General features: G+C 37.8%; 1 protein-coding gene across 4 annotated transcripts in view; it reads right to left on the minus strand.

Moving 5' to 3' along the window:
* Positions 1 to 487: 487 nt before the first annotated feature.
* tln1 (talin 1) overlaps positions 488 to 25727 on the minus strand; it is an 86946-nt gene continuing 61706 nt past the window's right edge. For 3 of the 4 annotated variants that reach the window (XM_007255290.4, XM_022681254.2, XM_049469011.1), the window contains 19 exons: positions 24890 to 25022; positions 24498 to 24599; positions 24097 to 24267; positions 23641 to 23886; positions 23141 to 23260; positions 22216 to 22362; positions 21928 to 22094; positions 21322 to 21505; positions 18067 to 18192; positions 15690 to 15806; positions 14815 to 15000; positions 14567 to 14674; positions 11547 to 11652; positions 10101 to 10225; positions 9049 to 9174; positions 7992 to 8054; positions 7509 to 7691; positions 2862 to 2987; positions 488 to 1582 (listed from right to left, as the gene is read on the minus strand). In XM_007255290.4, coding sequence (XP_007255352.3) covers positions 1448 to 1582; positions 2862 to 2987; positions 7509 to 7691; positions 7992 to 8054; positions 9049 to 9174; positions 10101 to 10225; positions 11547 to 11652; positions 14567 to 14674; positions 14815 to 15000; positions 15690 to 15806; positions 18067 to 18192; positions 21322 to 21505; positions 21928 to 22094; positions 22216 to 22362; positions 23141 to 23260; positions 23641 to 23886; positions 24097 to 24267; positions 24498 to 24599; positions 24890 to 25022 — 2671 coding nt within the window. In that variant the 3' untranslated portion in view covers positions 488 to 1447. Of the gene's footprint in view, positions 1583 to 2861; positions 2988 to 7508; positions 7692 to 7991; positions 8055 to 9048; positions 9175 to 9340; positions 9395 to 10100; positions 10226 to 11546; positions 11653 to 14566; positions 14675 to 14814; positions 15001 to 15689; positions 15807 to 18066; positions 18193 to 21321; positions 21506 to 21927; positions 22095 to 22215; positions 22363 to 23140; positions 23261 to 23640; positions 23887 to 24096; positions 24268 to 24497; positions 24600 to 24889; positions 25023 to 25727 lie in introns of those variants that run through there. The other variant, XM_049469012.1, reaches the window with a different exon arrangement.

The raw sequence follows: 25727 nt of genomic DNA on the forward strand, positions 1-25727 counted from the left end.
AGAGTGAATTTATATGATTTAAGTTTAAATTTAAATGATTAAAGAACTAAGTGCACTTAAAATGGGAAAAGTTAACAGTTATGTTTACACAGTTATGAAAGACATATGGAGGCACTTTAAAATGCGCTGCATGCAACATAACTGTTATGCTCATGTCTGGCTGTTTCACTTATTGTGGCATTATTGATGATACAAAGCACTCAGAAAAATTTCATCATGTCATCAAAATCAAAATGTTCTTAATTCATTCTGCAAATGCCACAACTTTACCTGTACTAACCCTTTTAGTCTACTGTTACAATTTGATGCTATCAGATAATGTCAATGTGGAACTCAAACATACTGTAGCACCAAAATGATCAATCATTTGTATGATTAGAAACAAAATATGTGAAAAAATATGGCTTTTATACTCCACAACAAAGATCTGACAGAAACGCCTGGAGGCTTAACTGCTCATAAAAACAACAAAACACTGACAAACATGTATTAACATATAAATTTAATAGAAGATACCATTTGTAACATTTTTCGTAGCTTTATTATTCTTTTCTTTTTAAAAAATGATATGTTTTCTCTCTATGAATTGTTTCATCGCAAAGTTAATCATTGCACCCATGGTCCAATTGCCATAATAAAATATGCAGTCGACTGTGCCTGGTTCAAATGACCAGGAGGAGGCTGACCTGAAGGCCCATCCAACCTACACATTCAGACCAACCACGTCTTCTTTGGAAACGTTACAAACACTGTTTAAAAAATCTCCCCGACCTCCCCGTTGTTCATTGATGCTGTAGAAGTTTCTCTTTTACTCTCATGCTTTGGTCAATCCGGGGTATAAACCCTTATGGCGTGGTTAGTTGAAGCACCTAACCCAGAAACCATAATCCATTAACCATAAACCTCTTTGCATCTAGTCATTCAGCTCACAAAAATACTATTGTTCAACACCCAAAGGTCAACCATCAGCTGGTGGGAGGTGTGTGAAATGAGTACTGAGAAATTAAACAAGTGTAGCTGCAGAAAGCACCCATGCATCCTAAATTATGTCCAACTAAATCTAAAGAATCTACCACTAACGTAATCGATCACATTGCCCTATTAAAAAGCGCAGTTGTCTGCTTACACTGTGCAAAAAATATGAAAAGAAAAAAAGAAGAAAAAAAAACAAAAACAAACAGATGGCATAATGGCTGTTCATTTAAGGGACAAATAAACAAAGAAATAAACAACTTAAAATAGACATCCTGATACGTTACTCAATTTTTACCCATAGCATGTCTTTAATTAATTAGCCCGAATGTTGCTCCTGCAAGCTTGCTAGCCCTGTGATTGCAGCAAAACTTGTGAATAGAAGAAGCGCTCAGGCCCAGCAGCCCTGAGTGGTTGGCTTGTGTGTGTGTGTGCTTGCTCTGTGTGTGATTGTGTGGAGGGGGTCCGCTGCCCCTCACTGCTCCTGGCCGTCCTCCCTCAGCTCTGAGGGTAGGAACTTGTACTGCTGCTGCCGGATCTGAGCCAGCTTCCTCCTGGCCTCCTCCAGCTCTCTCTCCTTCCTCAGCATCTCCTCCTGAGCTGCGATGATCTGTACATACAAAACACAACAGTTAGCATCCATTCATAAACACAATGCTTAAAAAAGGCACTGATGTAACTCATAAAACTCTTTATTGCTAATTTTGGTTTATCCATACCAGAAAAAGCAATATGATGGTGATTAAAACAGAACCATTACATACGCTTTAATGTAGAATAGTGTATTTGACATTATAACAAATCTAAGTTCATGGTTTATGGTTCATATGTTTATGGTTTGTAATGGTGAGGTTCAAAGCCAGGGGTTTAATGGACAACAACAATTAAATGGAAGAGTGGTTTCTATTCTAATTTAATGGAATGTCCCACTGGCTGCTCTGCCTGGCATCTTAGAATTGTTAGAATTGCAAACAGCAGCTCCTGGTGACAGCAGCAGCCAGAGAACTTTCCTGCATTATTTTATTTTATTTATTTATTTATTTGTTTTTTTGTCTGTGTATTTGTGCATTTTACAAACATTTTTTTCAGTATATATTGTCTAGCTCATTGTGTTTGGCTTTGCACTAATGCCTCATGTTGATTATATATATTACTGCACTGGAGAAATGTCTTATTGTACTATAGAATCCTACATCAGTAAAATAACAACACTGAATTGAATTAAATGAATTGAAAGACAGTTGAAAATGTCTGAATCCCCTCTTAATCTGTGTCACACTGAGGCAGGCTAGTTTATGTGCGTCATGCCATCTTTAGAAATAAGTGAAAAAACAGTAGCCCTTATTTGTTTTTTCATTTTATTTGGAAAAAAGTGAAAATGGTTTACATTTTGCTTAATGTTACAGTGTAATCCATCTAAGTACAATTAATATTTTTATTGGTTTCTTGGGTTTCTTAAAGAACCAATGCAGTGATTGGAATTCCAGGGTTCATACACTTTTTAACCAATAAATTTTCCATGCCATTAAGGCAAATTTTCATAACCATACGATGTTTTAAAACATCAGTGAAAACATGGACAATGAAACCAAACATCAACTAAAATTATAATCAAAATTGATTATAGTAGGTCTAAAATGAATATTTAATAATAAAATGTGTGTCAGATCCTGTGAGCCTTACTGTGTAGTGCTAAATTACAGAATTGTAAACCAAATTTCCATGATTTTTCCAAAACTTTGTGGTTATTTTTATTTTTTCTAAACTTACCCAGGCATGAAAATTGCTATATTCAAGTTTCGTGACTTTTCCAGGTTTTTCATGACCGTACAAACCCTGGAATACTCAACTGACTAGAAGATTAAGAAAACTAGCTAATTTCTCCTCACCTGAGCAATGCCGCCCACCATCTTGCTCTTCACCATCACAGCCTGGTCATCCTGGGCTTCGAAAGCAGCCTTCTGCGCCGCCTTCACCAGGTTATCTGAAGCCTTCTTCACAGCATTGCCAGCAGCCTAGAGGAACAACACACAGATAAAAACCCTTTAGAGTGTGTTTAAACAGCTTACAAATTTAATGGCCCTCTTGGAGCCCAAATAACACGCCTCTCGTCAATGTTCAATAAGTATGATTTAGAAACAGTTACAGTTAGAACAGCTCTACAGTTTCCTCAACACTGCTCTCACACCGTTTGGCTCAGGTGGGCTTAGATCTTAGAACAACTCTATTCCTGAGACTCAAGACACAATGCAGTGAACAGGTGTGAACGGGATCTCAAATTTATGATACGTATTAGGAGAATGCTAACTGCTAACTAAGTTTATAACAACTAAAGTAGTTTCTGTCCAATAAATGAGACATAGACTTAATGTAGAGCATCCACGTGCCATACAATTACCTGAAACAGAAAAATACCTTCTCTATTTACACATGGGCTCACTCTGACCACAGCCAGATATTATCCTGCCAGCCCTCTAGTTCAAAGTCATGGTAATGTCAGGTACAACTGATCCAGACATGTACGTTCACAAATACAATACTGTTCACACTTATCACCCTCCGGGTAGTGTCGGGAAAAGTTCTGAGTTACCATACTTGTGTGAAAGAATCTTCACTGGCTAGCAGGTAGAGGGAAGGCCATCCTCCCCATCCACAGAGTGTGAAACCAGTTGTTCTTTCCTGAGACTCCCAGACACAAACCAGTGATCTTATAGTGAACAGGCCAAAGGCTGTAAATCTCAGGAGCTCCACAATCAATATTTTATTTAAATTAATTTGTTTAATTGGGTTAACTGATAAATGTTGGCTGTGATACTAGCCAACCAATGTGTTTATTTTTAATTATATAAGCTTTTAAATGAATATCTAAGCACGTTCTAAGACACTTGTTCACACCACACTCTTAACATTGACCACAGACCAGACACTTATTAGTAACAGCCACCAGGCTAACCCAAGACCCAATGGCTCTAAGTGTTCATCAACATATAAAAGTGTAAAGTGAGTAAGAGAGGAATGCAGGCCTCCTGAAGAGTTTGTGGTGAACCATAACAGTGCTTCTGTGTGGACTCTGGAGATGGCTTTAAAAGGCAATGCAGTCCGAGTGAGAGAGACAGCGAGAAGTTTGCCCATGATTCACTCGAAACAAAACACACGTCTCACTGACTCCTCTGGCAGCTCTTGCTCAAACATTTTTTTCCTTGTTTTGCCTTTTGAGGCAACAAGGGAGGAAGAGAAGGTATCTCGCAGCTGAAAGAGTTTCAAAGCTCAGCCTCGTTCTCTGTTAGAGCTACAGATTTATGTCCTCTCAGTGAATGCCAGGGTTAGACTGGCCATTACGTGAGCCAAAACATGACGGGTCTGCTGAACACAGAGCACCTTACACACAGACAATGCCGCTAGTTTGGTAATGGCACTCTGTATGCCATCAGTTTGAATAGTCCTGTGGGTCCAAAGCTTTTCACTACTTAATGTTTTCCCTGTTCCCAACACATTTAATCCAACTTATCAGCTTAATTAATTATTAAGAAAAAGCCCCAAAATGTGCTTAAATTATTGAGAACACACATCTGTTTCATTTATGGAACTCAATCTGGAATTTGGACTTCTGGTGAAACTTCTTAAGATCTCCGTCTCAACCAGATGTTAAATCTCCCCAGTTAGTGTTTACATGAACTCTGCCAAGGATGATGAAATGTTAATAAAACAAGACGAGTCAACTGAAAAACGCAGTACGAGAAGACGTGTTTCTCACAAATTTGTCCAATTCACATGAGGGTACAAAATGAAGCTGTCTCTCAAACAGAAGGTTAGGAATTAAAAGGAAAACAATTCTTTACAAAAATGTTTTCCTGTGCGAGATAAAATTCCTAGCCTTCTTATTCCTACTTTCTATGTGTCTAATGATCAGTTTTCTTTCAATAGTAAAAACATTTTCAGTGCACACAACTCTAACAGGATGTTTTTATAGGTACCAGGTAGGTGCTGAATTTTTGGCAACTGATTTTTTTGTGTGTGTAGGAGTAGTGGTAGGCCCAAACTGGGAAGTTCTTGGAAGATGAGCATCACAGCACTACTTTATAGCTAGATATAGTGCCAACATAAGAACTTAAGAACTTAAGTTTAAGAACTTAAGTTTAAGTTTACAGTTTTACACTCTATTTGAATAAATTACATAATAAAGAAATAAAGTGTTTGTTTACTGTAGAGTTTACAACCTCTACACAAACTGTTTTCCAGCTAAATGATGAAAGCTGAGATACTTAGCCCTAGCATTTGTTTGTTTTCCAAAAGACTGGTTGCATAATTATTCATATGTGACTGAGGTAACTGTTGTAATACAATTTAGCTTGGTACTTATTTTCAGTAATGAAAAGTAAATTAAATCGGTTTCTTCTAAAAAAAAATACATTAAATTCAGTGCAGTGCATCTCTAATTGGTTGCTGACCCCTGCTTTGTAATTACACCTCAGATTAAAGACTTAAACTCATGACTTAAACTCATTACTCAAGTCCTGCTACATTCTTTCTAGCAGGACATCAGTGAAGGCTCCAGAGCCTCAGGATTTTACCAACAGTCCCAGAGTAAAGCAGTGCTCCGAATGAAGAAACATGAAATCCACATATCCAGAATGGCTACAGTCCATGCAGCTGCTCCCATAGAACTAAGGAGTTAAGACTCTGCTGATTGGATTTAAGAATTTGAGATTCCATAGTCCTCTTTTGAGCGTGTGTATGCTCCATGAATCTTAGAGGGATGGGACTATTTCCAGAATCCTAATGAGCTTCCTAATGACACAAGTGGTGATGGAACCAGAAAAGGCTAATGGTTGGTTGAAAGATGAATATTTTTGCTATCACCTCCACCTACCACGTTCACTCGGAATGTAGAACTGCTATTTAAAGATACCTGATATATGATAGGATTTGATATACAGTAAGATACTCATGATATGTTAACATAAACAACATATTCACTTCTCACATATATTTTAAAAGATTTTTCAAAGCATTTCTGCTGCTTGACTCACATATAAAGTAAAGTACTCATAGTTAGTAATAATAGGATCTAAACATAGAATGGCTAAAGCCAAATGGGACAGTTGCACCCAGGGAGGGGAGTGCCATGCGACCCTAAATACTGAGACCCAGGCCTATTACTGGCTCCTGACGCGTCGCTGGCACCCCAGCACACTTTATTGTTGTTTGACTGGAGACAAAAGGCCTTGAGTGAACCATTAATCCTCTGTAGCTTCCATCCAGAAATAAACAGTTGTCTTCATTAATTTGGCTGCTTTGTGTTATATATGTATATTTTAATTTAATTAAGAAAGAATTGATTATTTGTAGGGAGCTGACGAGCAAACGAGAGTTAATGAGTGAGAGAGAGAAAGAGAGAGAAAGATAGAAAATATAGCTTTTCTGATGATGACAGACATTATGCTGACTGGTATCTACTACCTTCCAATCTGTGAAGTTAACAGCTTCAGCATATTTACCAATGGAGATAGAGATGATGACAGCCTCTACACACACTGGCTGTTTTCCAGCTGAAAGATATTAGCTGTATAGAAATCTGATAGAAACATTACCTTAGCTAACTTAGCTATAGCATTTGTTTGCTTACCAAAATACTTGCTGCCTTTCTCTCCAGTATATAAAGCTCATTTTAACCAGAGGTGGAAAAAGTACTGAAAAAAGTACCTTTACTTTGCTAAAATTCTACTCGAGTAAAAGTAAAAAGTACTCAGTTTAAAATGTACTTTAAGTAAAAGTTACATAGTTACTTTTAATTATTTGATGTAAAAAAGTAAAAACTAATTATAAAATAAATTGTTTTTAATTAACTATTATTCCACATAATAATTTGGACCTTTCAGGCAGCATTTGTTCAGACCAGCCCATAAAACAAGTAGCACAAGGTCTCTATGATCCATTTTTTCTTTACTATTAAAAGGTTATAGTAATATAAGTGACTATAAACCGTATTTTTACAGTTTTACAGGTCATTATTATTTTTAACTTGCCATTGTTATGCTTTAACTGCTTTTTACATGTTTTTTTAACATTTAAGCAGATTGTTTTTAATGATAAAAGTACTTACAGCACACGCTTTCGCAGGTTTGATGTGAATGTTTTTAAAGCTGACAGCTCTGTCCGGCAGGGCAGACACATTTTGTATTGCATGAGGACGTTATTGCCTTTATTCCACGTGCGTTTTCCCCAGCAATTTATTTTTTACTCAGTAATGGGGAGTTTTCCAATGTAGCAAAGTAAATTACTTGTGAAAAATTACAAATTACTCATAAAATTTACTCAATTACAGTAACTTGAGGAAATGTAATTAATTACTTTCCACCTCTGGTTTTAACATATAGAGATGTGTGTTTAAAAAAAAAATTAAAACAACCCAAAGTGGAAGATATCTTCTAAAAAAAAAAAAAAACAATTAAAATATTACTTTTTACAAAAAGCACTCCCTTAAAAAAATCCACTCTATACATCATCCATCCTCCACCCCACTTGGCTAAACTGACCTGCAGTCTCTTCATGGTTTGCGAGTCCTGGTCAGCCTTAACTTTGCACGCCACGAGGAGCTGGGCAGTAGAAGCAGCCACCTGTTTAGCTGAGGAGATTAGTTTCTCCTCACTAGCGTGACCCTGCACTGCAGAATTAGCCGCTTCACACAAGTTATTGGTGGCTGCAGCAACCATACGGGCCTGAAACACAGAATAAGCATGTTTTTACATACATATTATAAAATATAAAATATTTAACAAATTATATTAATAGCAGTAATATGTACTGTCCGTTCTAAAGTGACCTTTAAAATCAACAGTAAACATGTTGTTTGAGTTTGTCCATCTTAAATCTCAGTTCCAAATTACGTGCAGATTTTCCAGTTTGTTTTATAGAGCTTTCAAACAGTACCTGCTAACTCGAAGACTGATTGCTCAAACTGTGAGCATAAGTGCATGTTTATATGAGAAAGACATTTATCCAGCCTAAACAGAACTCACCGCTGAAATGAGACCTTGAGACCACTGTCCGTCATCCACTGCATTTGCTGGAATGGCCCCGACCTGAGAAGAGGGAAGGAAAGACAGATTTATAGTCCCTAATTATTTCAAATAAAAGTGCTATTTTAAAATATCTCTATCTAAACACACTTTTGCCGTTATCATAATGTATTTAAATCCAAAATAAATTTGGGATAGCTTTTTTTCATTAAATTACGATATAATTAACAAAAAAAAGTTTAAAGCATAAAAAATTATTCTGATTTAGGCAATATTCTAATAAAAAAGTATGATCCCCAAAACCTAACTAGACTTGCAATAGTAATGTAATTAACACTGTATATGTGTATAGTGTCTTTAAGTACAGTCTTGGGACTGGAAATTTACCATTAGCTAGAAATTTGACAATTTAAACTATTTACAGTCTTACTGCTAATGATAAAAATGCACAGTGATTAAGATCACAAATTCTGAGAAGAAAGTTTCACAAGACTTAATGAAGACGTCATGAGAACCTCACCAACTGCTAAACAACAGGCTGCACTACAAATCAACAGTAGTAAATGCATTAGTATTATACAAATTATTATTACTTCTATTTATTTATTATTTGTGGCTCATTATATCAGTCGTACACACAGTGCTGTCCAACTTCTCTTATATTTATCACGTTTTCTTGGTGTTTGGATGACCATAATGATAAATACTGCACAACGCACTGTTGTCAACTTAAATTGCTAACAATGCTAGCAGTGATGACCTGGGACATAGAATGTGGGATATATTAAGGTTAGATTTGTCATAAAAATCTCTCAGCCATACTTTCACATCATAATAAATTTTCTTTAATCATTTTAAGCTGGCTAATGATGCAGGACTTGTTTGCAGTATTAGTTAAATTGCTCTGATTATGTGAAAAAAAAAAAAGAAAGAAAATCCATGATCAATAAAATACACTATAGGCTGCTAGGGGCTCCATCAATTAACAATGAGAAGCCTATTACTCTCCAGACGAGAACAATCTATGCTTAAAGTACACTAAGAAACCCCTGCTTACCTTGCCCTGGGCCACCAGTTCTCTCTGTGCCGCAGATGCAGCCTTCACCAGTGCGCTGGTAGCTGCAGCGATGGACTTGGCTGCCTCCAAAATCTGCTCCTCAAAGTTCAGGCTCTCGTCAGCCTCCTGTTCAAATAAACAAGTCAATATTACATTAGTTTATTTAATATGGCACTCTGAATTACTTTGAACATGAAGGATAGGATGGGACACAGCACAATGGCAGCTGGGTTTGTTTCCGATGTTGTCTGGAATGAGAGGGACTTATTGCATGTGCACATCACTGCATGCTGCAAGACATATTTTTTTAAGAGAAGCTTTGGGTTACCTTTCGTCCCCGTGCAAACTGTGTGAGGCAAAAGAATATGGGGACACATTGATTTCTAGTAGACTCTGGTCAGTCTGTCAGCACAAGGCATATATATAAAAAAACACTAATCTAAAGCTTTTAATAATCAAGTAAATTAACAGATTATTCTTTAGCAATTAAAGCAACAAAAATATGAACTTAAAGTTAAATATGAACCTTAAAATCCAGTGTGCCTTATGTATGATTTCTACCGGTCAGGTTGTAAGAAGAAGTAAAGCTATTTCGAATTTGAATTACAAAGTAGAAGGGAGTTAGCACTGTTAACGGGAGCTGGCTAGCGCTGCTAACTGGGGCTGGTTAGCACTGCTTACCATTGCTAGCGCTCACCCTTGGGACAAAATACTGGAATTCTAAGCATACTGTAAATAAACAGAAGTGCTTTACCCACAAAATAAGCGGGTTTGAGGAGATTAACATCCAGTGCTTATTTCACTTTCAACAAATTTAGATGTTATACTGTAAAAGTGACCAGTAGGTGAATTTAAACTTCTAACTTCTAACTAAATCACCCATACCATCTAAAGCTGATGAGAAAATCACAGCAGGGATCTCCCCAGTAAGGACACAGTAAAAGATAGCAACCCCCCCCCCCCTGGAAGAGGCTGGAGCAGTTAAGCCTGTAGCAGGTGGCTGGGGTGAAGTTGGGGGACAGGGGTGTAAGCAGTGGAAAAAGCCTCCTCACCTTGGGTTTGGCTCGTGGTTTCAGCTGCTCCAGTTTCTTGGCGGCAGCTTCGATAGCGGCAGCAGCACCCAACAGCTCGTTCTCGGCGATGACAGTGGGGTCCTCCGGATCCACCCATTCAGTGCCTGTCATAGAAAAAAAAAGAGAGAAAAAAAAAGCTGGAATTCTAAAACTGGGAATTAGCAACATTTATCTGTACAGCTATCTTGATTAATTTAGTAAACAGGATGAACAATATTTTCACTGGCACACAAAAAACCTTTCATCTATAAAATGGTAACTTTTTAGGAGAAGGAAAAATCATTCCCGACTTTAAATGGGCATTTTTGGGCATTTATACTGGTCCATTTACCCTGAGGTTTTGGGTAGTCATAAAAAACAATGATCTGTTTTAAATGATGTCAAAAGATATTCAAGGATTTTGTCATCAATGATATACTTTTTCTAATTATACTGTATAGAACAGAGAAAAGAACTAGTTAATTCTGGCACTATCTGACCATATCTACCACCTATCCAATTACCCACAATGCTCCTTCCCTTCCACATCTGTTAAACTCAGACATGGGTATTAGCACTCTGACTAGCTACGGTTTTGCTTTCCGTAAAGAGAATACAGCTGATCAGGTGAAATACAGTGAGGATCTGTTAGGAATCCTTTGGATGAGGAAAAGCAAAGCACCTGTAGTGAATGCAGTAATATAAGCATTTATTTTGTGTGAATTAATTTTTTTTTTTTTTTTTTAATGTCCATTTTATATTTGTATATTTCTTGATTAGTATGTGTATACTTCAGGGAATTGTTTAATTATTAACATCATCTGACCATGTCGGCAGTTCATCAGTTGGTCACATGGTGCACTTGGGGGAAAAAAATATGAGTTTTGTTTATAGTCAGTCGGAGTGTGCAAGCGGTATAAAAGACAAATGGCTGTGAAATAGGAAGAAATGGACTTCTAGCAATGCCTAACCTTCTGGTTGGAGGTGCACACGGTATAGTCATTTAAGTTAAATATTCTTGTGTTTGTATGTGTGTAAATTACATTTGAGAGCATTAATGTTTTATGTAGTAACTTTCAGTTAAACAATTCATAAACTGGAACATGGCGGTTTTACAGATGTGTATTTGCCACTGTGTATTTTATTTCACGGTGGTCTTGGGCGTTATAAGACTGAACATACCTGTATTAAAACGTTTGAACCATCAGTCGGAGCGTGGCACTTTTATCAACCAGTTAATAAAAGGTTGGGAGCAGCTATAGCACCACCAACTATACCTGGATTTGATGAACTCGTACGGTTTCAGTAAATCTAAGTCAGATAATGTCACTGTGCATCACATATACTAAAAGGGGCGTGACTGAAATAACAGGTTATGTAATCAGGAAGGCTGAGTCTACACTACTGTAAGTGTGGGCGGCTATTGTTGTGGTGTTGTTGCAGCACCTTTCATGGCCTCAGCTGCCTGGATGAGCTCAGTGACGGAGCCGGCCACCCGCTTGGAAAAGCTAGCCAGCTGCTGCTTCAGATCGTGAGTTGGCTTTTGGATGATCTGTGGGCAGATAAAGAAAGATGCAGTGAGATCATGAACATCATCCAGTGAGGGGGAGAACATGGGCACGACGCTGTGAGATGCGTCAATCTGTAGGTGGTGATTTAACTGCATCAATGCATAATATGCTATAATGAATCATTAATAATATAAGTAATTGTTTCTTAATAAAAATCTTAATAATTCCATCAGAATGTATAGCTCTACAGTGGACAAACAGGATAATGTTAGGGTATCATGCCAAGGACTGAACTTAAACACTAAACTACATTACAAAGTTACACATCATCCTACAAAGCATAGAAAAAAAAAATCCAAATACCGAATTATGAAAATAATTCAAATGTAAAAGCCGCACTGCTGGTTCACACTTCTCTATGAGTGTGTGTGCCCTCAGAGTGTCCTTCAGAGTTGTGCTGGTGAGACTATGACAGGTGTTTGTCATTAGTTTAGTGGCTCTGGGGGTTGGCGGACATGCCTCTCCATGCCTATTCAAATAGAGTACTAAGAAAAGCCCCAGCCCCAGCCTTAGCTTCAGCCCAGCAATGCACAGACACAGAATGCAGAGAACACAGTGAAGACACCCACCCACATACCTTTCAAATTAAATAATTATCAACTCATACATATAACTCTTCTTTTAGCCTGAAAATAGAGGTATTACACATACACCCATGATGCATTTTTGGAGTAAAACATGCTTCTGAACTAAGGGTCATTCATACACCGCTGCTTAAAATATTTATAATCACTTGTTATTAATAATTTTAGTTATATTATGAAATAAAATACTTAAAACACACATGTGCTTTTAACACAATGTATTTTTAGATGTTTTATTTGTACTATAATTTTAGGAACACCTGAAACAACAATGACTCAAGCAATAAAGATTTACTGCAATTCTTCCTTCACATATTTTCTATTTACAGGTAGGAATTTTGCAAACAAGAAACCTGTTAACAAATCATAAACAATCGACATGCACAACCATTCTGTAAACTATATGATACATTATGTCCAATGTCTCAGGCAAAATGACCCTTGAAAGGACCATAAAATACTATTTAAAGATATTATCTTACTAGTATACTGATGACCAGGTGAGTCAACCAACAAACTAATATGATCAAGCTGCTCAATAAAATTAAGAAAAGTGGCTTGGGGACCAGCTTTATTATAAAAAAAAATCAGTACTAGTGGTAAACCACCTTAAGCATCAAAATGAAATGAAACAATTTGAACCTCAATCTTCTAATCGGACACACTAATATTTTTAAACAAAGCTCTACTGTGAGATGACTTGTGGCACAAGTAGATTTCATGAGTGGACAGACTTCGGTCAACAGTAGGGGTGTGCTAATTTGATACTCAGTATTGGTCTCTGCCCGAGGTGAAGATATGCTCAAAATATATATATTTTTAAATATGGATATATCGACGGATATATGGATGGAGGGCTATATGGATAGATATATGGATTGATGGTTGGAATATGGATAAATGGATGAATAGTTGGATGGATGAATAGACAGATACTTCATTGATCCTAGAGGGAAATTCAGGACATCCAGTAGCAGGTATAAATAGTAATATATATATGAAAATATTTTCTACATTTTTCAGCTGGTATCAACCATCAAATCCAGCTTAAACCACCTAAAACCAACAGGCAGATAAGTTTTACTATTCTGAAATTAATTGGATCTGTTTCTAACTCTACAGTTGCTCGGTCAATCACACATACAGTTTTCAGCCGGACAACTGTGTGAACCCACAGGACAGACCTTGGCTGAAAAGATTCCACCCATTGTCTTAAAATAACAAAGCTCTAGCCTCTCTACTCAGCTGTGTGCGAGTGGATAAGAATATCTCTTGGGGTCAAAAGGCTGTTAATCTTTTTGGACACACATATACACACACAATGCGGGTACACACTCGTGCAGGTCAATCAACTCTTACTCACCGGCTACCACAGTGAACAGAGTAAAGTTCACACCCACATACACACACACACAGACAGGTCAGGGTAACAGAAAGAAGAAAGGAGGAGGGTAAAAGAGTCAGGAGTATATCACGTGATAATTTGTCACACATACTTTTGAACAGAATTGCAAAAGTATAAGCCTACTGCCGTCCAGCCCAGCCTGTCCAGAACAAGGACTACAAGGTAGGGCTGGACGAAATGACTAAAAATACTCAATATGTTCAGGAGAAATGGGGATATACAATATATATGATGAAAGGTTATCGGCATTAAACAAAAACACAGCATGCAGTATGTTTAAATAGTAAATATATAATAGTGTAGCTAAAAAATATTATATATAGCTCTGAAAAAAATGAGACCACTTAAAAATGATGTATTTCTTTGATTTTACCAAATTGAAAACCTCTAGAATATAATCAAGAGGAAGCTGGATGATTACAAGCCATCAAACCAAACTGAACTGCTTGAATTTTTGCACCAGGAGTGGCATAAAATTATCCAAAAGCAGTGTGTAAGACTGGTGGAGGAGAACATGTCAAGATACATGAAAACTGTAAATAAAAACCAGGGTTATTCCACCAAATATTGATTTCTGAACTTTTAAAACTTATATACTTATTTTAAAAACTTACTTTTTGCATTATTTCTAACAGTAGTGCTAGAAGTTAAGAGCAGGTCAGTGGGGGCCATTCAACAGGCCGACACACGGCTGCTCAATTGCCTTTAACTGCTACGCTAAAATAACAAGCTACTCAAGGTTAAATGACACCTAGAGTATTTCACACAGTTTGCCCTTAATGACACCTCTGGAGGTCTTAAGGAGTTTGTTTGTGTGTGTGTGTGTGTGTGTCAGGGTAAAAGGATCCCCCTGATTGTAGAAGCAGTAAACAGGCTAGGCATCAGGGGGCGCCTATTCAAACTCACCACAAGCACATGCTCCAGGAGACCCAGGTAGCCATGGGCGCACTCCTTCCCAAAGCGCAGAGCACGCGTCCGAACCTCGTTGCTCACCTCTGGGTGGTATGCTGCTTGCTGCAGAGAGAGAGAAAGAGAAAAAAGAAATGACATAAACATAAGAGAAAGATAAGACATGTCTATGAACAGAGCAGTGGTCATTCGTTGTAATTAGGGGAGAACAGGAAATTGAACAGGATTGTGTGATTTTGTTTTACCTTGCAGGAATGCAGCATATCTGCGATGGCTCTTCTGCTCAGATTGGCCGTTGCAATGACATCCTCCTGACGACACGAGTTCCCAGCAGCCACTGCCTTCGCTGTGGCCAGAGTGATGCCTTTGGTCATGCGGATAAACTCCTCGGGAGTGGCTGTCTTTGGAGGAGGGTCTGCACTGCTAAACACCTGAGAACCAAAAGCAGAGTCGTCAGAATCCTCACAATCACCAGGCAACATAGCATGTAAATCACAGGTGTGCAACAGGTGTAACGGTCTGTGAGTTAGTACTGAACTGTCACAGTATGGATGTCTTGTTTTGATAATATATGTGTAGTTAAAAGCTTTGCTTTAATTTGCATGGCATTGTAAATATCGCAGTGCATTTAATATTCCACAGTCCACAGTGTAACGTGTACTGCAACATGAAACATATTTTAGAAGACAGTTGCAAACAAGCAACTCTAGCAGAAATCATCAAATTAAAAATGATCAAATTACCCTATTGACCAGCCCTAGGAAGGACTTAATTTAACATTTAACATTTAGACATTTCAGGACTTGAGGGCCAGCTCTCTTGGGGGGCATTTAGAGAGACATGCATTTGTTTGACAAGTTCACACATAGATAAAATAAATGATGACTCATTGGTCTGATACTACTTTTACCAGTTAAATGGGTCAAGAGTAAAATGATCCTCAAAGCATACCAGACTCATTATTTAAATCACTGTTTGCCTTTGCAGTTTCAGTATCATATCAATATCAAAGATTAAATCCTCCAGTAATCACTGCCAATCTTAGCTACTGGGTTTGACTTCATTTAGCCTGAGAGCTAAAGTGACTGAATGAGGTGAACGAGGTGAATGATTTGCTTACAGCCAGCTCTTGTTTGATGTGTTCGATGGTGGCCTCCAGTGCCCGGGTGCCTTTAGTGGCCTCATCCTCCACCGCCTTCACAGTCTTCAGCAGGGATGTAACGTTCGTAACCATCACCTAAAGATAAGTATTACAGCAGTTTAGTAAAAGACTTGCTTTAATTTATGCACAGATGTTGTGAAAAGCATAAAATAATTGTGTGTTTTTCCCCCACATAATTTAGACTTGATTATTGTTCTTGACACTGTGTCCAACTAGATTCTAGACAATTGACTGATAGAAATGGTCTAAAACTGCAAAACTATTATATCACAATAGTTAATGGTTAATTATGCTCCCTGTAATTAAATGTACAGTTGGAACAATGTTCTGTAATAAGCACTGGTGATATCCTTTATATGCTTGAAAAAGTATATTGTCAAAAGAAAAAAATAACTATTAGTAATCAGGATATGACAAAATATTGTCATATTGCCAACCTCTTAAAGTTATGAGCATTACTTGAACCATATGCTTTTGCTTTTTGCTTCACTTACAGTTTGACTGGTCTATCATTTTTACTACTCATATTCCACACTATAAACTCTTTCCTCTCTTCATCTGAGACATAGTGACCATTCATTCTGCTCGGCTCACTTACCAAGCAAGGGATTTCCCACTAGCATTAAGTATTGTGGTGCCAGCAGGGGGACAGAAAGTGTCTGCGTGTGGGAAGGGGGGCTTTAAGGAGATGGGAGTGGGGGGATTAGGCTTGAGTTACCCTCTCAGCTGTTGACAAACGCCACAGCATCCAATATGCTGATAAATGACCATCACTCTCACATTGGAAAGAATCTTAGACAAAACTGACACACATTAAAAAAAAAAAGGCCAGGGACACTTCTCAGATCTCTTACAGCACACACACACATATATAATTTTTTTCTTTATGAGGTGATAAAACAACATAAGCAATGGAAACAGCAGAGTGGTTGTCTTTCAAACACTTCTGTAAGACGGCAATCAGCCAGTCCTAGCTGACAGTCTGCCCTTTTCATCTTGACCAGTTAATGCAAAGCTGTAAAGTGAGATGTTACTATTAAATGTCTTCATGTCAACTCATTCCAGCATCTTGTAAGAACGCCCAACTGTAAAGCAACATTATTGTGCCAATCTGCATGTAAATTAATGTTTTTTGCAAACCATAATCCAATAACGGCACATTTGTTATAAACGTATACATTTGATATATACATCTAAACTTTGCAGGAAAAGATTACTGTCAAAAATAGAAGAAATAGTTAAAATAAAACAGTTAAAGTTTATGATCTGATAAATAAAAAGTACCGTATTTTTTGCACTATAAGGCAAAATCGACAGTGCACCTTATAATCTGGTGAGCCTTATGTATGAATTTTACCAGTCAGGTTGTAAGGAGCAGTAAAGCCACTCCGGTGCATGCAGTGTTATGCAGGTATACTAGTTATTAGCTACTAATGCTAATGCTGCTGCACCCAGCCTAAGTAGAAATCTGGAAATTTAAACTTCATGTAAATAAACCGAAGCGCTTTACTCAACAACATAAACAGTTTTCAGGAGAGAAATCTGTGTAGATTGACATCCAGCTCTTGTTTGACTTTACAAGAATTTATTTATTTATTTATTTTTAAAAATTACAGTTTTGCTTACTTAGCTTAGCTTAAAAGATCTCGCCACCTGCTGAATTAGAAGGAAAACAAGGTGACACCCCTGTCCCTTACTAGTGTTGCATAATATGCCTTATAATCCAGTGCGCCTTATGTATGAAATTAGACCAGAAAAAAGATGTTTATGGATAGTGTGCTTTATAATCGGTGTGTCTTATAATCCGGTGTGCTTTATAATACAAAAAATAGGGAAAACGGAATAAGAAAAAATTAATAAAATATATGTTTTGGGGTTGGCAGATTTTTTTTAGCTCAAACATGTGATTAGTGACTGGCCAACTTTCCAAGTTTCAATCCTAAGAGCAGATCCGATCATATGGGCACACAGATGAAATGTAGCCACTACCATGAACCTATCTGTGAGTGAGCACACACGCACAGTGATATGAAAAAACATGTGCCCTGCGCACTCAAGCTATTTAGAATCTAAGAGGAAAGGGAAGAACTGATGTCGAATTGGGCAATGTGACAATATTTAATTTTAATTTAACAAAATCTGTTAAATTGTAATACACAACACACTGTTCTGAGTATACTGTGTAAATCATCAGTGCTTAAAGAACAATGACCAACTGCACAATCCTTTACAAAGAGTGTAATAAGTCTTGTTTAGTTGGATGAACTTGTGTATCGTACCAAATACTGTATATCATACCGCCATTACCAACACAATTGCTCAACAAATACCCTACCTTGGCAGAGTTCTTCAGCTGCAGCATGGCAGGGTCATCATGAGGTTTGCCGGCTGCTGCCTTGGTGGCTCTGATGAGGTCACCCAAAGCTTTGGCCACATCTTTGACTGCATTAATCAGAACAACCTGCACAAGAACACAGCCCTGTTACTGTGAGGGGACAGACAGTAATAAGATCAATACTGTCACCTAGTGTCCACACACACCCTCTCAGACGCCAAAACACAAAAAGAACAGAACTATTGCACAAAAATCAGTTACGACACATTAAACAGAAAAGATGAAAGAACACTTACACAGAACACAACAAATATGTCAACAAATGAAGGAATTAATGGTGTGTGATGGAATAGATTGGCATTGATATTAGTGGTTAAGCATGTTAAGAGCTAAGCTGCTTGAAAAAAACAGTAGCAACAATATATATATTCCTTCTGTTCCTTTTTGTTTAAAATATTTTACATGCTACTTAAATAAATAAATCAATAAATAATAAATACATTTTTGTAGTTGTTAGCCTAACTGTATTGTAGCTGAGGAAATTTAAATGTTTTTAATTAAAATAAATGTAATTTAAGTTTCGAATATAGATGAAAAAAAAGGTATTTTATCTTTATTAATAACAATTACCTTTTTTACATATTAACTGACCGTCAAGCTGTAAACCGAGGCCAGTTTGTGTGGAACTGTGAACCTCATGTGCTGCTGTTAATGATTAGGGAAGCAAAGCACTAAAATGAATGCAAAGCTCATGTTGAGAAGAACAAGCTTTTTTCACCTAATTTACTGTTCAAAGGAAACAGTGCAGTGCAATAGCTCTGAGAACCATCTAGTCTAAGCGCTTTTTACCAAGCAGAGCTTTAATGAAGAAAAGTATGGATCAGAATGAACAAAGACTGAGAACAGCTTAACAATTTGTTTTAGAAGCTTTGAGAACTGCATTATTCACAGGAAACATGAAAAGGAAATCAAGACCGCTATAAATGTTACTGGATATTCTTTGCCTGTGGGACTGATTTTTCTCTTCACAATAGTAAACAACAATTTCCGTATTTTCTGTTATTTTTCCATGAATTATTGATCGTTGCTATGGGAACAAGAGGAAGCAGAATTAGTTATAAAGAGTGTCACAGTGTGTACTGAGTGTGCTGCTACAGAAGGGCATAAAAAGACCAGTCTGGCCACAGCGTGTCTCTCTTCATCCCAATGCCATTTTTGCATGAACATGAACATGAACACAAGGGACATACAGACATACAGTTGTTGGAATAAGGCTACACATTCACATTACTAGAAGTGACTCAAAATGTATTTTTTTTCGTCTTAATATAATAAAATCTACTTTTCTTGTGGTTTTAAATAAAGTAGACACAAGACAGATTTTAAAAGCAATAATAAAATTTGATAAACTTGTGTGCATTATTAAGCCAAGTAGGGGTGGGCAATATGGCTCTAAAATAATATCACGATATTTCAGGGCATTTTTAATTCATAATTCATTTCAGGAATATAGTATAATAGTATAACAGAATAATCATAATGTGGCAAAATAAAGAATATAGCATAAAATAATATAATGCAGCAAATAATATTGCAGAATATTTAGTGCATGCATATAAACTGCAAACTAAAACAATTATACAATAAATAAACCTAAAGCTTCACAGTAAATAATAGACTACTTTTAAGACAGAACAGCCCTATTATCACGATATGGATTTTTAATATCATGATATTGTATACGATATAATATTGCCCACCCCTAAAGCCAAGTGTAACAAAGTGCTTACAAGGTTTTATCTGATTTTATTAATTAGTAGTTCACAGATTTGTTTACATTACAGACAGACATAAATTTGGGAATGTGAAATGGCAATTTATTAATGAGGATTGTAATGTGTAATGTAATATTCTAATTCTAAATCTGATTCATCCAGATATTTATATAGATGAATTAAACAATCATGATCACTGAAAGAAAAAGTCTGTCAACCTCTAGAATTCTGACCTACTAAAAGGATTAACAGTTTTATTAGGCGTATTAAGCGTTTAACCTGCTGTTAAACAACAAAACAAGCTTAAATCATGTTTACAACACGTTCTTGAACCCTGTAGGACTGGAAATGTTATGAGAGTGTTTCTACATGTGCATAAGCAGACAGGGTCAAACAGAAAATCTGTTTTGAGAACAGCCGGCTCAATCCTTTTCAAATACTGGGCTGTGATCTTAAGCAGACCTTTCCAGCAAGACACCCTAAAAATATGCATGAACTGAAAATATGCATGAAGAATTTCCCCTTTACTGCTGTGTAAGACTGATCATCGGCTAGACATCAGATGGGTTCACTTAAGGTAGTGTTTCCCTGTCCTGGATCTGGAGATACCCTGTATTGCACATTTTAGTGGTTTAATTTTTTTACCTTACACTGCAACTCTTAAAAAAACGTATTGAATTGACTGGTTAATCAAGTGTGTTAAAAGATGGGAAAGTAAATACATGTGCAATGGAGAGCCTTTGTGACTAGGAACTTCTTGCTAATGTATGTTCATATCATGACTCAAAGTTGATGTAGAAAGCACTGATTGAAAACACGCTCACTGACTTTAGGATAAAAAAAAAAGGTTAACATGGAAATCGGTGATCATGACTGTTTAAATTTTTGTAAAAAAAAAAAAAAAAAAGATACAGTAAAATGTATCATTAAAACATCAGTCTTCCCCTCACAACTGTATGTCCATGTCTCACTAGTGATGAACACAGACGGACAGACAAAAACACACTTTTTTAAATTCATATCCAGACACAAACAGTACCCACATCCCGACCAAGAGGAAAGCCACAGGGAGAATAAAGAGCCTTGTGTGTGCGAAGAGCAGAGAAGAGCAAAAAAGAAGAAAAGAGAAAGAAAGAGTGCAACTCAGTGCAACAACACAGCATGCCAGAAGATTATTATAACATCCTAAAGAAAACTTTTCACACATACTATAGCAATGGTCAAATGTATTTCGGGGACATAATCAAGAACAAAGACAAAAGCCTGACAGAGAGTGCAGATATCAAAAGGAATTGCACAGACGTGCCGCTGAGGACTCACAACGTCAAAACAAAGAATCCATTAACATGAATGTATTAATGGCATATTTTACAGACTGCATAGCAAATAATGTTAAACAAACTAAAAACACAGAGGTACAAATAGAAGAACAGCGTATAGAATTCCTGTTCCAGACAAACACAAATTAGGACAGCCATACCTGTGTCTCAGGGTCCTCAGAGCCCAAGCTGGCGGCGCCAAGCTTGACAACGTCGGCAAGTTTGGTGATGGTGTTGACAGAGGATTGGGCTGCCTGTGCCAGTTTCTCCTGGCTGGCTCCTGCTCCAGACACCAGAAGTTTGGTGTCCTCCACAAGCACTTTGGCCGTCTTCAGAATGTGTTCCCTGGTGGGAAACAAGGAAAACAATACCACAAAGATTAAACTTAAAAAGCGGGGCATCAGTGATTATTAATAGATTCACTTAACCTATTACTTGTTAATACATTAAAGCTCTGGGATTGAAGTATCCATTATCTATGCCTCTCTTCTGTAATTGGTGGATTTGTTTGTCTGTCTATGTTTTGGGTGAAAATTATGAAAAGACAAGGGATACAACTGGAATTACTTTAAATGCAAACTTCCAGTTAAACTACAGTGAGGCACAGGCTCCACAGGCTCAGGAAATGTTTGAACTGTATTTGTAACCATGATGTATTATCAAAAAGATATGAACATTGGAAAAGAAACAAAAAAAAATGGATTTGACCCCAGATAATGCACTAATAATGCAACAAATAATGCAGTAGAAAAAAAGCATTTAAGAACCTGTGGTCAGCAAAGGTTTCAGCATTCTCTCGGTTAAGTGTGCCCGCTGTAGCGAACATGATGGTGGTGTCGAGATCAGCGATGATTCCAGCCACAGCACTGGCAGCTGTGATACATGCCTGAGTGCCACGGTTACCGGCCTGCAGGGCTGCCAACACATGAGACACCTGAAAAAAAGAAGAGATTGATCAAAAAAAGGCCATCAATGTTACAACTTCAAATATGCAGCCCCAACAATGATACAATTAATACGAATAAAAAGCAATTCAAGAAAACATGTCGACTCACTTTCTCTGAAACCTTGCGGGCACTGTCAATAAGTTCTTTCTTGGTGATGGAATCGTTGGGACTGCACTGCAGTGCTCCTGCCTTTGTGACCAATCCAGTGCAGCTGTAGCCCAGCTCAGTCACCTGTTTCTTAATGTGAGATCCGATCTGTAAGAGAAGAAGAAGGAAAGACTTATTTAATAAGACACTTATTTAATTAGAAAAATACATACACAAGCATGTGCATATAGCTGCTACAGATGCTTTTAGACAAGCAAACTATACTGACATTCCAAAATTTATGGGAGAGCTGTATGATCAAAGTTTGAGTGAGGACTGATAGTGGGTGCCAGATGTATGTGACATTCAATTTTATTGTGCAGGCAATAAATATTTCTCGATCCAGTGTCAGATGTGTACCAAAAATGTGTAACAGACACCACAGTGTACAGTACAGGAAGTGCTAATGGTTGTGACTGGTGGTATCTCGTTAGAAATATCCATGTGGGGGCGCCAAGCACTCAAGCGGACTAAGGCGCTGCCACTATGATCTGAGGATCACACGGGTCATGCTGCTTGCCATCAGCAGCCAGAGTCTGAGAGAGCACAGTTGGAGTGGTAAATGGAGCTCTCTCCCCACATCACTCCAAAAGTAATGTTAGTCTAAGTGTGCTGGCTTTTGGTAATGCTAAATCATCAGCAGTTTGAAAAGAGGCGGTGGCTGACTTCACATGTGTCGGAGGAGGCATGTGCTAGTCTTTACCCTCCTGGTGCTTTGGTATCACTAGTGATAGAGGAAGTCCAATCACTAGTAATAGTTGGGTAATTGACCTTCTAAATTGGGACATGGCCTGTCCCATGACATTTGGCAAGTCAGTGTATGCTGTCACAGTATCTACAGAAAACAAAAGTAGCTAGTCAGAGTCAGACACTGCTGCAAGGTTACCTCATCGTTTTCGGCAGTAATGACGGCGCATTTAGCCTCTGATGCCAGGTCTCCGAACTCGTTGGTCAGCTGATTGGCCAGTCCTCCCAGTTCATCTGGGTTGGTGTTTGATTTTGTAACCTGGTGACAGCACAAAGCAACATCAAAAAACCCTGGTTTGGCTTTGTGGAGTTAAACAAAATAAATCCAACATTTTATATTACATTATATTAGATTTATATTGGTGAAAACAATTCCTGAATTTAAGGAACCCTTTATATTATCCTTACCTACTATTTTTTTAAATGCAATTTTAAACTATTGGGTCATTTTTTATAGGGTCCCTATATTATATTTACATATAATTTTTAGCTTTATTACATAATTCCTTATACTACAGTACACCAAATAACAACAAAACTAATAGTACATGAACAATAACACTGCTGGTTGACATCTACCAAAGTAAGTTGTTATCATTCGTTATGCTAGTTTTAGAGCATTTCTGCATCTATACTCACCATTTCCTGCACGGTGACAGCGATGGCCTTTGCCGTCTTCACCATAGTAGTCTGGTAATCCACAAAGCTTCCCTCAGGCTCCACTGCCTGGTCCTCCATCCTGTTGATGGCCTGAGTGATGGTATCAACCATGCCACCCACAGCTCCTGCTGCGCCGGCTGCTTCGGTCAGTGTACCGCCCAGGTCGTCCACTGCCTCCTTCATCATCTGTACAGCTTCCTCCAGAGCCTCCTGGGTGTGGGCCGCCTGCAAGAATGGAGCATTTTAATGGAAAATCGGGTTAGATGATAAGAAAAACTCAGAATCACTAATGATTCAACTGAAACAAAAAGTGCTAATAAATAGTTTAATTATTCACTTAAAATAGACTAGAATTCAGACCATAACAATTCAATTATTCATAAAATTAAGAAATGGTGGGCTCAAGTTTTTCAAAAGTCTTTGCCATATTATCACCTTCGGGTTTCCTCCTGCTTCTTTGGCTGTGTAAAGAATTTGTAAGGCTGATTCCGCTAGAGTCTTGGTCTGGTCCAGCACACTCATCTGCTGCTGGCTGTTTAAGATCTTTGAGGCTGTTCCAATGGCCGCCATTATGAGGGGCTCGAAGTAGCTGGCCATCTGAGACACCTGAAAGATCAAACAAGTCCAGAAACCACAGTAAACACAATATATATTTACATACTGAGAAATATTATAATTTCACACTACAAATATTAGAAGCTGCAATAAACTGTGTGACATAAAAATCAAAATTAATTAAATGTTTTTTATAGCTGCAATTACAATATTGGCATCAGCGAAGGTTTACAATCAGTATGAGGTGTACAGCATAAAAATGCAGGCCTCAGGAATTGTACCTTGTGTCCCAGCTGGGAGGCATCAGAGCGGGCTGCAATGGCCACTGGATCGATTAAGTGGCTGATCTCCTGTACTGAGGCTGCCATCTGCTCATGCAGAGCCTGAGACACAGCAGAAAAAAGCACATTCAGACAATCAAATAGCAAGAAACAAAGCATAAACTGTTGCTAACTGCTAACAGCAACAACAATAGCAATAATTACAACAACAAGAGATATTAATAAAGGATTAAGATAAAGGCCATGAAAAGATGAAAGCCATCTTCTAGGGATAACATAATTTTGTCTGAGCCTTGTTAGAGTTCAGCAACTGGTAGACTATCCTTTTTCTTTATTCTCTGACAGTGTATGTGTGTATAAGTGCATGTGTGTGCTGCATTGTAAACACATACCTCGTGCGAAATGTCATCTCTAGGTGTGAGCTGCTGGCTGATGGCAGCAAGAGAGGCCTGGTCCACCTCACGGATGCAGTTATTAAGAACCTCAATGGCTTCGTCACATTCCCTCTGGCCTGGGGCTTTATCTCTGTTGCCATTCAACAAAGAAATAAAAAAAAACATTAGTATAAAACTGCAGCGGCACTCCACTGGAGTTATTATTTATTAATGAAGCTTTTGTCATTGATATTTGATTGTTACTAAAAGTTCAGGAAGCTGCATGTTTATAGTTTTAACAAACCCAAAATCAAACAAAAAAACACTGTCAAAGGTAGGGCTGCATGATATGTCGTTTAAGCATCATCATCGCGATGTGCGCATCCTCAATAGTCAGGATGTGTGATGTCACTTAAGGCAATTAAATCAAACATCACATTGCAATGTTTTGATTATTGACACAAGATGTAGATGCACAGTGTTGTAATTTTCTGAGTGAACAGCGCTGTCTCTGTCTCTGTGTGAGTGACAGGCTGCTGCTGCCTAAGATGCGTGAGGGGGAGGGAGAGTGGGTGTAAACACGAGGTAACCACACGGCCTCCACATGGCTGGGCATGTGCTTAAAAACGCAGCAGCTGACAGCCTGTCGAAAGCTATGCACATCAGTTCGTCACAGTTTTGTGCAGATATTTCCAGTTACAGCCGAAATCACACCTTAAATCCCAGAAAAAGACTCTACCTTTTAAAAGTCCATTTAAATGCCTGAATAAAGAGCAAATTATTGTTGTGTTGCTTTTTTTCTCAAGTTTTGAGTGCTTGGCTGACTCTAAAGTGGGGGTGGAGGTTGGGCTGGTGA

Source organism: Astyanax mexicanus, chromosome 20 (assembly GCF_023375975.1).
Source record: "Astyanax mexicanus isolate ESR-SI-001 chromosome 20, AstMex3_surface, whole genome shotgun sequence".
Classification (NCBI taxonomy): domain Eukaryota; kingdom Metazoa; phylum Chordata; class Actinopteri; order Characiformes; family Acestrorhamphidae; genus Astyanax; species Astyanax mexicanus.